This window comes from Pseudoliparis swirei, chromosome 23 (assembly GCF_029220125.1).
Source record: "Pseudoliparis swirei isolate HS2019 ecotype Mariana Trench chromosome 23, NWPU_hadal_v1, whole genome shotgun sequence".
Lineage (NCBI taxonomy): Eukaryota > Metazoa > Chordata > Actinopteri > Perciformes > Liparidae > Pseudoliparis > Pseudoliparis swirei.
In genome coordinates, this window is record NC_079410.1 from 4,820,975 (window position 1) to 4,834,264 (window position 13,290).

At 41.4% G+C, this 13,290-nt stretch overlaps 1 protein-coding gene across 2 annotated transcripts; it reads left to right on the forward strand.

Annotated features, from left to right (window-relative positions):
• Positions 1 to 432: 432 nt before the first annotated feature.
• Positions 433 to 13,290, forward strand: clcn7 (chloride channel 7). 2 transcript variants are annotated; one of them, XM_056407770.1, is made up of 25 exons: positions 433 to 644; positions 1,517 to 1,591; positions 2,510 to 2,575; positions 2,943 to 3,008; positions 3,451 to 3,583; positions 3,722 to 3,831; positions 4,309 to 4,389; positions 4,478 to 4,540; positions 4,814 to 4,897; positions 5,952 to 6,045; positions 6,342 to 6,406; positions 6,519 to 6,635; positions 6,735 to 6,789; positions 6,887 to 6,947; positions 7,991 to 8,132; positions 8,490 to 8,583; positions 8,673 to 8,845; positions 9,311 to 9,362; positions 9,523 to 9,650; positions 9,927 to 10,012; positions 10,753 to 10,885; positions 10,989 to 11,048; positions 11,133 to 11,309; positions 11,828 to 11,908; positions 11,996 to 13,290. In XM_056407770.1, exons 1-25 carry the CDS (start codon positions 531 to 533, stop codon positions 12,080 to 12,082), a joined length of 2,397 nt encoding a protein of 798 aa, XP_056263745.1. In that variant the 5' UTR covers positions 433 to 530; the 3' UTR covers positions 12,083 to 13,290. The 2 variants fall into 2 exon arrangements, with proteins under 2 accessions (XP_056263745.1, XP_056263746.1); XM_056407771.1 differs by lacking the exon at positions 1,517 to 1,591.

Sequence of the window (13,290 nt, forward strand, 5' to 3'; positions counted from 1 at the left end):
TACATATATATATATATATATATATATGTTTATATATATGTACATACATATGTGTATATATACATATATATATATATGTATATATATTTATTTATATATATTATGTATATGTATATCTAGAAAATCAATAAAAATGTGATCAGAAAAATATATATATTTTGAGTATTTGTTCTTTTGAAACTTGCATTTTGATAATACTTAAATACTTAAAAAAAATACATCGTAGTATTGCAAATTTCCCGAAAGATCTAGAATATTTACAGATCAGGATTTTTTTCCTGCGCCATTCACCCGTTTGAGTTTCGCCAGTTAAACAATAAAAACTACAAGTCCCAGCATCTAACGCGGCGGACGGAACCTTTTTTGTTTTTGTCCCTGCGCGCCACCCTTACGAAGGCGTCACGAGTCACTTGAGCGATCATGGGGGAGCCGAAGGAGAATAACAATTAACAGTTAGTTTAGCTAGCAGCCAACTGCCGTTGATGAAATAACTTGGCGACGGTCCGGCCGCCGAGCTACCGGAAGCCATCATGGCGAACATCACGAAGAAGGTGTCGTGGTCCAGCCGAGCCGACGAGTCCGGGGCGACCGGGGAGGGGACGCCGCTGCTCAACGGCTCCGGGGATCCCCTATTCGACAGACAGGTACCGGGGCTAGCATGGTTCGGTGAAGGCGGCTTCACGTTTGAAGTTTGGGTGTCACGAGCGCCGGAGTGTAACCGCATGAAAGCGAATGAATGAATGTTGATTATGACTTGCTTGATGCCCTCAGTTAGATTCAGTTACTTTTTAAGAAAACAATAATAAGGCTGTAGAGGGAGATTGTACTTTGCTTCCTTTTCTGTTATATTAAACATTAAGGACTCTTGTGAACGAGCTAACAGCCCTAACGTTAGAGAGGAAGAAGGTGAGGATGAGGTGACAGTATAATGCCCACTGCTCGAGTCATACAGCCAGGTTTACATAAGAATGGAGGTTATTGCTTTAATACACAATACTAGTATCATACTTTGATGATGTCATGAGCTACCAGACCTTTAGATGAAGTGGTCTGTCGCCCTAATAAAACACCGGGAAAAAACAACTTCCTTTCCCCCCTCAAATGCCACCAGACCCAGTCAGCCACCTCCTGCTCCATCAGGACATTACATGTCATTTAGCAGACGCTTTTATCCAAAGCAACTTACAATAAGTGCATTCAAACTAAGAATAACAAGAATACAGAAAGTAACATTTCCTCAACATAGTCAAACTACAAAAGTACCATAATAAGAGCTATTTAAGTGCCACTGAAGTGCTAATCTGTGTTTTAATCCAGATATAGTCGGAAAATGTATCCTAAACGCACTCCTCTTGATAATGTACATTTAATTAAATATGCGATGTTAGTTGTCACTGTCACTCCGATTAAAATATCAGCATCTGTGTGACGTTAAAAACATCAGCGTTAAAATAGCTCCATGTAGTCAGTCCTATGTGCGTCCCTATATGTCTGTTGATGTCTGTGATGTCCTCAGCTGTCCGGAGGCAGTGTATTTCAGGTAGGCAGACTCAGCACGGTGGATTTGGAGGAGGAGATATCGGCGGAGGAGGTAAAGTCCAAGCCCGGAAACGTCATCGCTCTCTTTCTCTCTCTGTCTTTTATCACCGAGCCCGTCGGCAGCATAAGAATTCACCAACTTTCGTCCTAAAATAACACGTATCCTGCCGTGTGTTGGGGGTTATTTAGAGTTAATTTAATGTGATTTGGCCTCATGATGAGGTTGAGTTTGTGCACACGTGAGGCCTTGAGGCCTGATTAGTTACTGTACGTATTTAATCTCGGTGTCTCCCTGCTGAATACGACTTTAAACCCGATGTGGTGAGATCTGACATAAAAACGACCTGCTGACTCATCCATGAAAGACACGTGTTTGGAAACTGTCTGACGGTTTCCACTGTGATGCATCGCAAACGATAAAAATGGACTCGGGCCAAGTGACCCTGGGCAATACAAAAAAATCCCATAAACGCCTCCCCTAAAAATACAAATGAGTCGGTTTAAATTCAGCCCTTGAGACGCTTGACCCGAGAACAGAATCAAAAGCTCGAGGTCGGCGGCGACCGCAGATTAAAGCTTGAAGCCGTTTTAGCTCGACAGGACATCGCTTCCATTTTCTTCCGTCACGGAAAGCATGAGATTCGCCTCTGTTTGCAATGCATGATGGGAATGTGACGCCGTGCATGTTTTTCAGTGACTGTCGCGTCCATCATGTCTGCTGCATTTGCTTCTGATCGTGTGGTTGCACAGACGGAGCTTCACGTTGCACTTTATCTCGCATCTACGTCGGATGAAGTCTAAAATGTCTGTTCTAAATGTTTGTGAATTTCTGTCTTTCAAATGTTTGCCTCCTCGGACGTCGTTGACTTAATTCCCAGCTCCTCGCGAGCCGCTCACATGATGTCAGAGGTCAGAGGTCAGGGTTGATTAAGTCATGTTGTTTTTTCTTCTTCTGTGTTTGTCCCCGCAGGACTCTCTTCGGGGGCGGCTCAAAGAGATCCCTCACAACGAGAAGCTGCTGTCACTTAAATTTGAGGTATAAAAAAACGTCAAACTGAATGCTGATTATTAGACGATAATCTATTTTATTTTATTAAAGCCTCATTTGTAAGATGGTGACGCCTTGTCGGAGTAAAAAAAGGAATAAAGGAAGCGTTGTATAGAAAATGCACATGCCATGAAACGGTACCATCGGTGGACGGCAGTAATCCCCTTAAGCAACAGTTAATCAAATCAGCTTTGCAGTAACATATTTTAACAAATTAACAGTTTGCTATGAACTTGCTGACATCGGTCCAAACATGCACAGACAGTTTTTTCACAAGATCTATGTCTATCATGAAGAAGCAAACATTGTCACCGTAATTAATTAATTGTGTTTATTTTATTGTGTGTGATTGCAGAGTCTGGACTATGATAACATTGAGAACCAGCTGTTCCTGGAGGAGGAGAGGAGGATGAGTTACATGGTGAGTAGAGTGGGAGTAACCTGAATACATGTGTTGTACTGTCTTCAGGGTTCATGCAGTCATGGAAAACCTGGAAGTCATAGAATTTTAAAATGGTAATTTCCAGGCCTGGAAAAGTCATGGAAAAAACTTAAATCAAAGTTTTGGAAAAGTCATGGAAATGTTGGTATATTCACATGTTCATTTACGCCGAGTTTGAAATAATTTAAAAAAATTTAAAAAGAAAGACGCTCAATATATAAGCCGGCGTACGCAACATTTTCTAAATGTTTCATGTTTATACCGAGATTTCAGTTTGGTCATGGAAATTTGGTTTAAAGTCATGGAAAAGTCCTGGAAATCCATTGGTCAAAATGTATAAGAACCCTGTGTCTTACTATTTCTCTCATCTGTGCCTGTTTGTTTTGTCTCCTTCCCTCCTTCCCTCCTCCTGTACCTTCAGGGTTTCCGCTGTCTGGAGATTAGTCGCTGGGTGGTTTGTGGTCTGATCGGCTTCCTGACCGGCCTCATCGCCTGTTTCATCGACATCGTGGTGGAGGAATTGGCTGGGATCAAATACCGAGTGGTCAAAGAGAGTATCCTGAAGATAGCTGAAGTGTCGTCGACATATACAGCTGTTTTTAAATCGCTCAAATATCCAGCTGTGTTTGTGTTTTTTTGAAGCCACGCGCCGTAAAGACTTGCGTTTTTTCTTGACCTCCGACCCTTCGCAGACATCGAGAAGTTCACAGAGGTGGGCGGCCTGTCGCTCTCCCTCATCCTCTGGGTCGTCCTCAACTGCACCTTTGTCATGGTGGGGGCCATCATCGTTGCGTGTTTCGAGGTGAGACCTTTTGAAATATAATTCATGTCAGAGGCCTCCCTCTCTTCTGTGTTTGATCACATCCCTCGAATGCGAGAGTGGATTTTAAAGAAGTGAATCGGTTCCGTCTCCACACTACAATCCATTCAGAGAGATGGGGAAGTGAAAACTAATGAGCCAGTCGCGCGCTTGAACCCGTTTGACTCCCATTAGTGCGTAATCCTGAAATTTCCTGGAGATGAATGTGCTTCTCTATTCCGGCAAGTTCTGGTAAACCAAAGTTTACCCGCTGGTCAGCAGGAGCCACCGAGGTTTTAGGTTTCCTCTTGCTACCAGACGGATAAAAAAAAGTGCTTCAGTCACAAAGCCATTCATTGTGAAAACCAGAAAGAGATGATGTCATTGTGAAAATATAAATACCTCTTAAATACTGTCGTTCTCGATATTCCATCTTTTCCTTCGACTTAACTCTCCTCTGTTCTCCATCGTCTCGTCCAGCCCATAGCAGCCGGGAGCGGGATCCCTCAGATCAAGTGTTACCTGAACGGGGTCAAGATTCCCAGGGTGGTACGACTCAAGGTACACACTCGCACAAACACACACACACACACGCACACTTGAACCACTGTTTTTTTTAATCAATCTTTTTTGTATGTGGCCTCCACAGACCCTGGTGGTGAAAGTGGGCGGGGTTATCTGTTCAGTGGTTGGCGGTCTGGCTGTCGGAAAGGTAACGTTTCTCCCTGATGCACCTTCACAATGCTCAATTCACCAAAAGGGTCGACTAGACTCCACATGATGGACGCCACGACAGATGTTTACAGATGTATCTCATTCATAAAACACACACACACTGATGCCTTTGCTTTCGTAGTTGAAATGTGGGGTATGGGCAATACATGAAAATCATTTTCACAACGTTGTACGGATTTACATTTTTTTAATGAATGCCAATAATTCCCTCTCTTATCTATCTCCTCTTGTTTTACCCACAATCCCTCAGGAAGGGCCCATGATCCACTCGGGTGCTGTTGTCGCTGCCGGGGTCTCACAGGGCAGGAGCACCTCTTTAAAGAAAGACTTCAAGGTGTGTGTGTGTGTGACTCAACAGCAGGATGTATATTTAATGACAGTCATATATTTACTTTTAGTTGCAGTTAATTTGTTACAAGCACTCCTTGTGTATTCTTGTTTTACTAAAGTTGCTCGACACAGTGTTGAGATATTTTATGTTCTCAAAATATCTCAATAGTTCCAGTGTGGTATGTCTCTAGTAATAAGTCTCTAGTAATAAGTCTCTAGTAGTATGTCTCTAGTAGTATGTCTCTAGTAGTATGTCTCTAGTAATAAGTCTCTAGTAATAAGTCTCTAGTAGTATGTCTCTAGTAGTATGTCTCTAGTAATAAGTCTCTAGTAATAAGTCTCTAGTAATATGTCTCTAGTAATAAGTCTCTAGTAATATGTCTCTAGTAATAAGTCTCCAGTAATATGTCTCTAGTAATATGTCTCTAGTAGTATGTCTCTAGTAGTATGTCTCTAGTAATAAGTCTCTAGTAGTATGTCTCTAGTAGTATGTCTCTAGTAATAAGTCTCTAGTAGTAAGTCTCTAGTAATATGTCTCTAGTAATATGTCTCTAGTAATATGTCTCTAGTAATATGTCTCTAGTAATATGTCTCTAGTAATATGTCTCTAGTAGTATGTCTCTAGTAATAAGTCTCTAGTAATAAGTCTCTAGTAATAAGTCTCTAGTAATAAGTCTCTAGTAATAAGTCTCTAGTAATAAGTCTCTAGTAATAAGTCTCTAGTAGTATGTCTCTAGTAATAAGTCTCTTGTAATAAGTCTCTAGTAATATGTCTCTAGTAATAAGTCTCTAGTAATAAGTCTCTAGTAATATGTCTCTAGTAGTATGTCTCTAGTAATATGTCTCTAGTAATAAGTCTCTAGTAATATGTCTCTAGCAATAAGTCTCTAGTAATAAGTCTCTAGTAATAAGTCTCTAGTAATAAGTCTCTAGTAATATGTCACTAGTAATATGTCTCTAGTAGTATGTCTCTAGTAGTATGTCTCTAGTAATAAGTCTCTAGTAGTATGTCTCTAGTAATAAGTCTCTAGTAATATGTCTCCGATTGTTTTTTGTAGATGTTTGAATATTTCCGGAGGGACACAGAAAAACGTGACTTTGTGTCAGCCGGAGCGGCCGCCGGAGTGTCGGCTGCTTTCGGAGCACCAGTCGGTAAAAACACAACCCTTCTGACCGGAGTATAAACATGTAAACAAGTGCTTAGTTATTAATCTGAACTAGTTGTGCAGCTGCTGTAAAGACAACAATCCGGCTGCGTGCCTAAACCAAACACTGAGTCACCATCAGGTCTATCTGCAAGTCTTTTTAGAACGGGCCTCTTGGCAGCGTTCACTCCACATTCCCACACCGCGTGATCCGGTTCACATAGCAGCTGTCTGCACGGATCAAATTAATTGTTCTTTTAAAAAAAAGAAAAAATGAATGCCACTGTTGTGGTGTCCCGACAGGCGGCGTTCTGTTCTCTCTGGAGGAGGGAGCTTCCTTCTGGAACCAGATGCTGACGTGGAGGATAGTAAGTCACGTCATCTTCCATCCCGCCCCCTCCCCCCACCAGATCAACCACCATGCGATGGAGAGGAAGAGTGATCCGTGGTACCCTTTCTTTTCTCTGTCTCGCCTCTCAGTTCTTTGCCTCCATGATCTCCACCTTCACCCTCAACTTCTTCCTCAGTATCTACAACAATAACCCGGGAGACCTCTCCAACCCGGGTCTCATCAACTTCGGGCGCTTTGAGAGCGATGTGAGATTTATTCATGTTATTATACACCTTGTGGGTTTCTCACAGCTCCATATTGTTTGATGGTCGGGTGTAAAAGATGTGCCTCTTGTCATATTTCAGAGCGTGGCCTATAACTTCTATGAGATTCCCCTGTTCATCATTATGGGAGCTATAGGTACAATCTCTTTTGTGTCTGCCAATGTGGACCATGAATACAATAATAATAATAATTTGAAGAGCAGTTTATCTGATTGTAAACGTCCTCCGTGCAGGTGGGTTGCTGGGAGCTCTTTTCAACAAGCTCAACTACTGGCTGACCATCTTCAGGATCAGGTAAGGGTTTTAAAAAAACACAGAAGATGAAACCCAAAGGAACGCGAGCACAAAGCAAAGTGTCCCCGGCTGGAGTTTTAACAGTAAAGGTCATGTGACGATCAGTATGAAGAAGTGCTTTGTGTGCCAGGAAAAACAACACACGGCTGGTAATCAAAGACTTTGCTCTCGCCCGTAAAGGAAGGGGTGGGGTGCACAACCAGGAAGTCTTCACACGGGAATGGAGGACATTCGAGCATCTTGTGTTTGAGGCGTTTTTAAAATAGTTGTAGAATAAGAACATGGCTAATTGCTGGAAAACTGACTAACTCTCTAACCTGCGATTCCTGCTGATGTATCTGGATGGCACATATTGGGATATTTATTCATGATATGCTAGGGACATGTGTAAAGTTTGTCAAAATAAATCCGGGAAAGAAACATTTCTCTACATAAAACTACAGCAAATATTTAATTTTAAAAAAAAGGCTGATATGTTTATTGCATGTAAACAAGCGCTGATAATTTGGTTTTGATGAATAGAGTTAAGGATGGATCAATTATACAGGAAAAGGTGATTAAGATAAGCACTTTTTGAATATAACAAATTATAAATATGTATATTTATAGTATGTTTACAGTGATGCATAATGATGAGCGCTTTATGAACAGTTCCTCAGCCCTCAGAACAGTGAATATTAGTGTGTAGTTGAAGCCGTGATGTGCAGATATCTAAATGATGATTTATGTGCAAAGGCTGTGGACTCTGTTCATTATAAACTCTGTTTCATACATATGTTAAATATTGTGCTTACAAAACCTTTTATTAATGAGTATAGTGTTGAGCGGGTAAGAGGAAAACACGAATGTCTGACGTTGTTCAGCATAACTGACAATGAATACAATGAGGTTCATTTTTAATGACTAATTTAATAATTAAAAAGTCAGATTTGGAAGAGAAGCTTTTGTTCTTGCTGCACCCGAAGCTTCGTCGTTGCGAGGGAAAGTCCACGCCGAGGACGAAGAACACGCCGGCGTAATTAAACTTGGTGTGTGTTTTCCAGGTATGTTCATCGCCCTTGTTTACAAGTGATTGAGGCCATGCTGGTCGCTGCGGTGACCACCACGGTTTCCTTCGCCATGATCTACTTCTCTGATGACTGTCAGCCTCTGGGGCCTGACCACACTGAGGATTACCCACTGCAGGTACACACACACACACACACACACACTGTTAAATGTCATGAAATAAACTTAAAATTAGGGAAGTCAAGAGGACTCTCGGCGCTTCCCATTTTGTGGCAGACGGAATTGTTTCGGTTCGAATGAGCTTTACCGCCGATGAAGTGTGAGAACAATTCTGCCGAAGCATCTGAGAAGATGAACGATCACGTTTATGATCGGACGCCACCGATTTAGTGATTTTTAATGAAATTTCTCAACAATGATACAAAAGGTTCACCATGAAGTGTGTTGCTGACATCCACGTGTAGCTACACCGGGGACCCTTCAACAAGAACTCCTCTCTCTCAAATTGAGTTATTTTCTCTCTCTCTCTCTCAGTTGTTCTGTGCAGATGGAGAGTATAACTCCATGGCAACGGCCTTCTTCAACACGCCAGAGAGAAGTGTTCGTAGTCTCTTCCACAACCAGCCAGGTATAAAACACGTGCAGCAGCCATTTTCTTCTTCCTTTTTTAATTTCGGTAGAAGGAAACAAGCTCATCTCTCCCTCCCTCCCTCTCAGGAACCTACAACCCTTTGACCCTGAGCTTGTTCACCGTGACTTACTTCTTCTTGGCGTGTTGGACCTACGGCCTGACGGTGTCCGCCGGCGTCTTCATCCCGTCTCTGCTGATCGGAGCAGCCTGGGGACGGTTGTTCGGAATCCTGCTGGCCTCCATCACCGCGACCGGCTCGGTGTGTGTGTGTGTGTGTGTGTGTGTGACACGATGAGATGACTCATTGAAAACAGACCATTTTATGGTGGAATTCAAGTCCAAATACTTTGATTTAATGACTTCAATGAGACCGTGTTTGTTGCTTCCGTCTCGTGTCGCTGTGCTTTTAAACTTAAGACCTCGTTTCTCATCACTCTTCCTGCCAGTCTCGGTATTTTGTGATTTTGCGTCTGCTGATTGCCTTTTTATATGCAGATGATTATACCAGCTCATCAAAATGAAGGAAGTAATGATGATTTATTGATTTCAAAAATACTCTTTGTGCAAAAGAACATGAAATGTGAAACTCATGCAAGGAATACCACGCAGGATTAGATCAGGAATGCATTACAAAGTGACATAATCTCAATAGTCCTAATACATATTTTCCCCCTTTTAACTGAACTAATATTCCAGACTTTGCCCTGTGTGTGTGTTTGGTTAGATCTGGGCTGACCCTGGTAAATATGCCCTGATCGGAGCTGCAGCTCAGTTAGGTGAGGAACGTTCAGCTCGTCTTCAACTTCGTTCTTTATTAAACAGGAAATAAGAAAGTGACAATAACGTTAGGATCCAATATCAATGACATGTTAACATGTCAGACTTGGATAACAGAGGAATGTTTAGTCTCAGTAACGACCCCGCTGACCTTCACAGGCGGCATCGTGAGGATGACCCTCAGCTTGACGGTCATCATCATGGAGGCTACGGGAAACGTCACGTACGGCCTTCCCATCATGCTCGTCCTCATGACGGCCAAGATTGTCGGAGACTATTTTGTGGAGGTGAGTAAAAAAAAAAAAGACAAACACAATGTAGTCCCAAATCCTAGCGCACTGATTCTCAGCAGGTTTTCAGTGGTGAAGTAAAAAAATAAGTCTTAAATCTTTAGAAAAACTCTTATTTAGACAGTTTCATTGACATTTTATGGCACAGGTGTCCTGTTGTACAGAATGCTAAAGGATGTTGATTGCCAGCATAATAATACTAAGATAAATGTAGACGCTCTACATGTTGTTCATGTTGGGTGACAGTCGGTGACGGTTCTCTTGCTGCTCCAGGGTCTGTACGATGTCCACATCAAGCTGCAGAGCGTTCCCTTCCTGCACTGGGACGCCCCCGCCACCTCCCACTGGCTGACCGCCAGGTGAGAGTCATGTTGACCGGATGATTGTTTACCTTCAATCCAATCTGACTTTGCTCCGCCAGCTTCTCTCATTGTCTTGTTACTTTTCTCTTAGTTCTGTTAAGGCACCAGAGAACCTCTCAGCAAAGCTCTTTGTTCATATCTGGTTCCGTTCCACAAAGCAGAACCAAACATTTGGTGTTATTCGTAACGCCCCAAGCTGAAGAACAGACTTTCAGAGGATCTGAGAGTAGATTTATTTTTCTACTCAGTCTGGTATTTATGTTTGACAGTCTGGTATAAATGGTTTTATTTATGTTTTATATATGTTGTGTTTTTTAAATTAATATCGCTTGTTATTAAGTCTGATTTTATACAGTGTCGTGTTTTTTTTTATGCTCTGGTTTTAGTATTTCTACATATTTTATTTGGCTCTAAATTTACTTAAAATAAATATAAATAAATAATAATACATATTTTACTCTTAACATTATCATGTTATTCAGTGTTGTATTTTATTTTAAATTAATTTTTTTAACTTTTTAAATTTAGTCCTGAGTTTATTAATTAATCTATCTATTAACTTAATTAAGTGTGTATAAGTCTCTACATCTTCTCTTCATTTCCGTCTTGTTTTCACGAGGTCAATCATTCCTAAAGCACATGAAATTTATTTTGGAAGATGCTATATAAATAAATATATGTAGTTATATTTATATATCTAGTTATAACTGTAACTGGATTGTTCCCCCCTCTCCCAGGGAGGTGATGAGTGCTCCGGTCACCTCCTTCAGCAGGATCGAGAAGGTGGGAACCATCGTGGACGTCCTCAGCAACACATCGACCAATCACAACGGCTTCCCGGTCGTCATACAGGACGCCGATGGTGACGAGGTAATAATTGACGGCTTCCGTTTTAAGACTACAGATAATTAGCCGCTAATCTTAATCTTAAAGGGATAAAAGAATAAACGAATGACTTCTGCTCTCCCTTCAGCCGTCGAAGCTCTGCGGCCTCATCCTCCGCTCTCAGCTCATCGTTCTTCTCAAGCACAAGGTAACATCGGCGGCGGGGGGAACAAAGAGGTTGACGACATGTCTCCGTTTCACATCTCCATCGTAATCTCTTGTCTCCTGCCAGGTGTTCGTGGAGCTGGCCCGGTCCCGGCTGACCCTGAGGAAGCTCCAGCTGAAGGACTTCAGGGACGCCTACCCCCGCTTCCCCCCCATCCAGAGCATCCACGTCTCCCAGGACGAGAGGGAGTGTATGATGGACCTCACGGAGTTCATGAACGCAACGCCTTACACAGTACCACAGGTAACACACACACGGGTTTGACCCAGTTCTCAACCTGCAACTTGTGGTTATCAGGCTGAAACATTATAAGTCCAAAACATTTACTTTATAAGTAAACTGTGTTTTTAAAACAATGAAACACTGCATCTTCAAGAGTTGGTATTTCCTCTTTTTATTTCTATTCATTCACTCATTGGAGGTGGAGATCTGAGGTTTACTCCACAGCTTGAGGATCCAATGGAGTGGATTTAGATTAACTTTTTGGTGGTTTTAATATTTGTAGAACCCACAGACGTCAATGGAAAAAATATGTCAAGGTTTTTCCCCCCTGACAGTGATTTATGTTTCAAATATTCTCAGACATTGACTTGTGTCAAAGTCTGTCACTGTCCTCTTGTTTATTATAGGGAAGTTATTTATCAAATCTGATGTTCTTTGGGTTTCTATTGAGTTTTTTTCTCTTTGTAAAAGTGGTTCTTGAGGGTCGTGAACGTGTCTCAGTGAATGAAGCCGAACTCAAATGAAGCGTTGTGTTTCAGGACACGTCGCTGCCTCGTGTGTTCAAGCTGTTCAGAGCGCTGGGACTCCGACACCTGGTGGTGGTGGACAATGCGAACCGGGTAAGAGGGCTCTGTCCATCCCAGAATGCCTCTGACGATGATGATGATGATGCTCCAAAGTCACATTTGCTTTGTGACTCTCTCCAGGTGGTCGGACTGGTGACCAGGAAAGACTTGGCTAGATATCACCTGGGCAAACACGGACTGGAGGAGCTTCAGCTGGCCCAGACATAGTACACACACACACACATACATCATGCACACGCACACACATCATGAACGTCGATTTGTAAAAAGACTGAATTTCTGTTTCGTCTTGACGACGAGCAAACGGCTTTTTTTTAAACGCTTGTTTTCTGAGCGCCGTTCAGGTCGATCTGCACACGTCTCCATTAACGCTTTATCCTCGACGCAACAATAACGTTTTACTTTGAAAGGATTCCGACTTCTATCATTGTCGTCAGTGTGATCACGGGGCTTTTTGTACCCTTTTTTTGGGGTTCTTTTGCAAATAATAATGTCTCATGGGACAGAAAAGAACATATTTGCCTTATTGGGGGATTTTAAATACTTCTACTTATATTCACAGACCTCACTCCAGATATTTTATGTATGTGGTTTAGTTAAATCAGAACGACAGGATCTTTTCAAAATAAAACTGCCACTTCTTCCACTCAACATCACGCCGATGTATGCAGACGAACGCTTCTATCAAACTAAAGACATTTAGAAGTGTTTTGAGCTAGTGTTAATGGTTTTAATTTTTTCCATTGTAGTTTTGCACTGAGCGATGCGGTTATTTATTGATGAGTATTTTAAGTGTGTGGTTTGGGCGTCACGTCCAACAGAGTTTTCACAAATCCCATAATTTAAGATTCTGTGAGTTTAAAGAGACACAAACGGCCTCTAATCATTTTAGAGAGGTCCTCCTGTCGGCTTTACTGAGCTCATACATATATATATATATATTTATGTAAATAAATATATATTTATATAAATATATATATAAATAAAAAAATATATATAAATATTTATATATATTTTTGTACTACTGTCAGTAAAATTATGGATTGATACTCGCAGGTAGCAACATAATTTTTAAGACTTCCAAATGTTTGCACTTTGGCCTACTACTGAAAAGAAAAACCCGTTTTATGAGAAATACCCTCAAGTATCTCCCTAAATGAAGCTCCGTATGAATGTAAAAGTTACCGCAGATCTTCTGTTGAATCCATTTATTCCTGACACACTTTGTAAAAGAAAATAAATTTCAATTCTGAGTGCTTTTTTTCCCTTTTTTGTTGTGTCCAATTCATAGGTTATACTCTGATTTTGTGTCCCTTGTGGTTTTTGTTTTGTTGTACAGTGTTAAAACATGGACTACGCTCTATTTTACAACCATTGGACAAGCCTTTTGTTAATTAATAAAAAATGAAATCCTC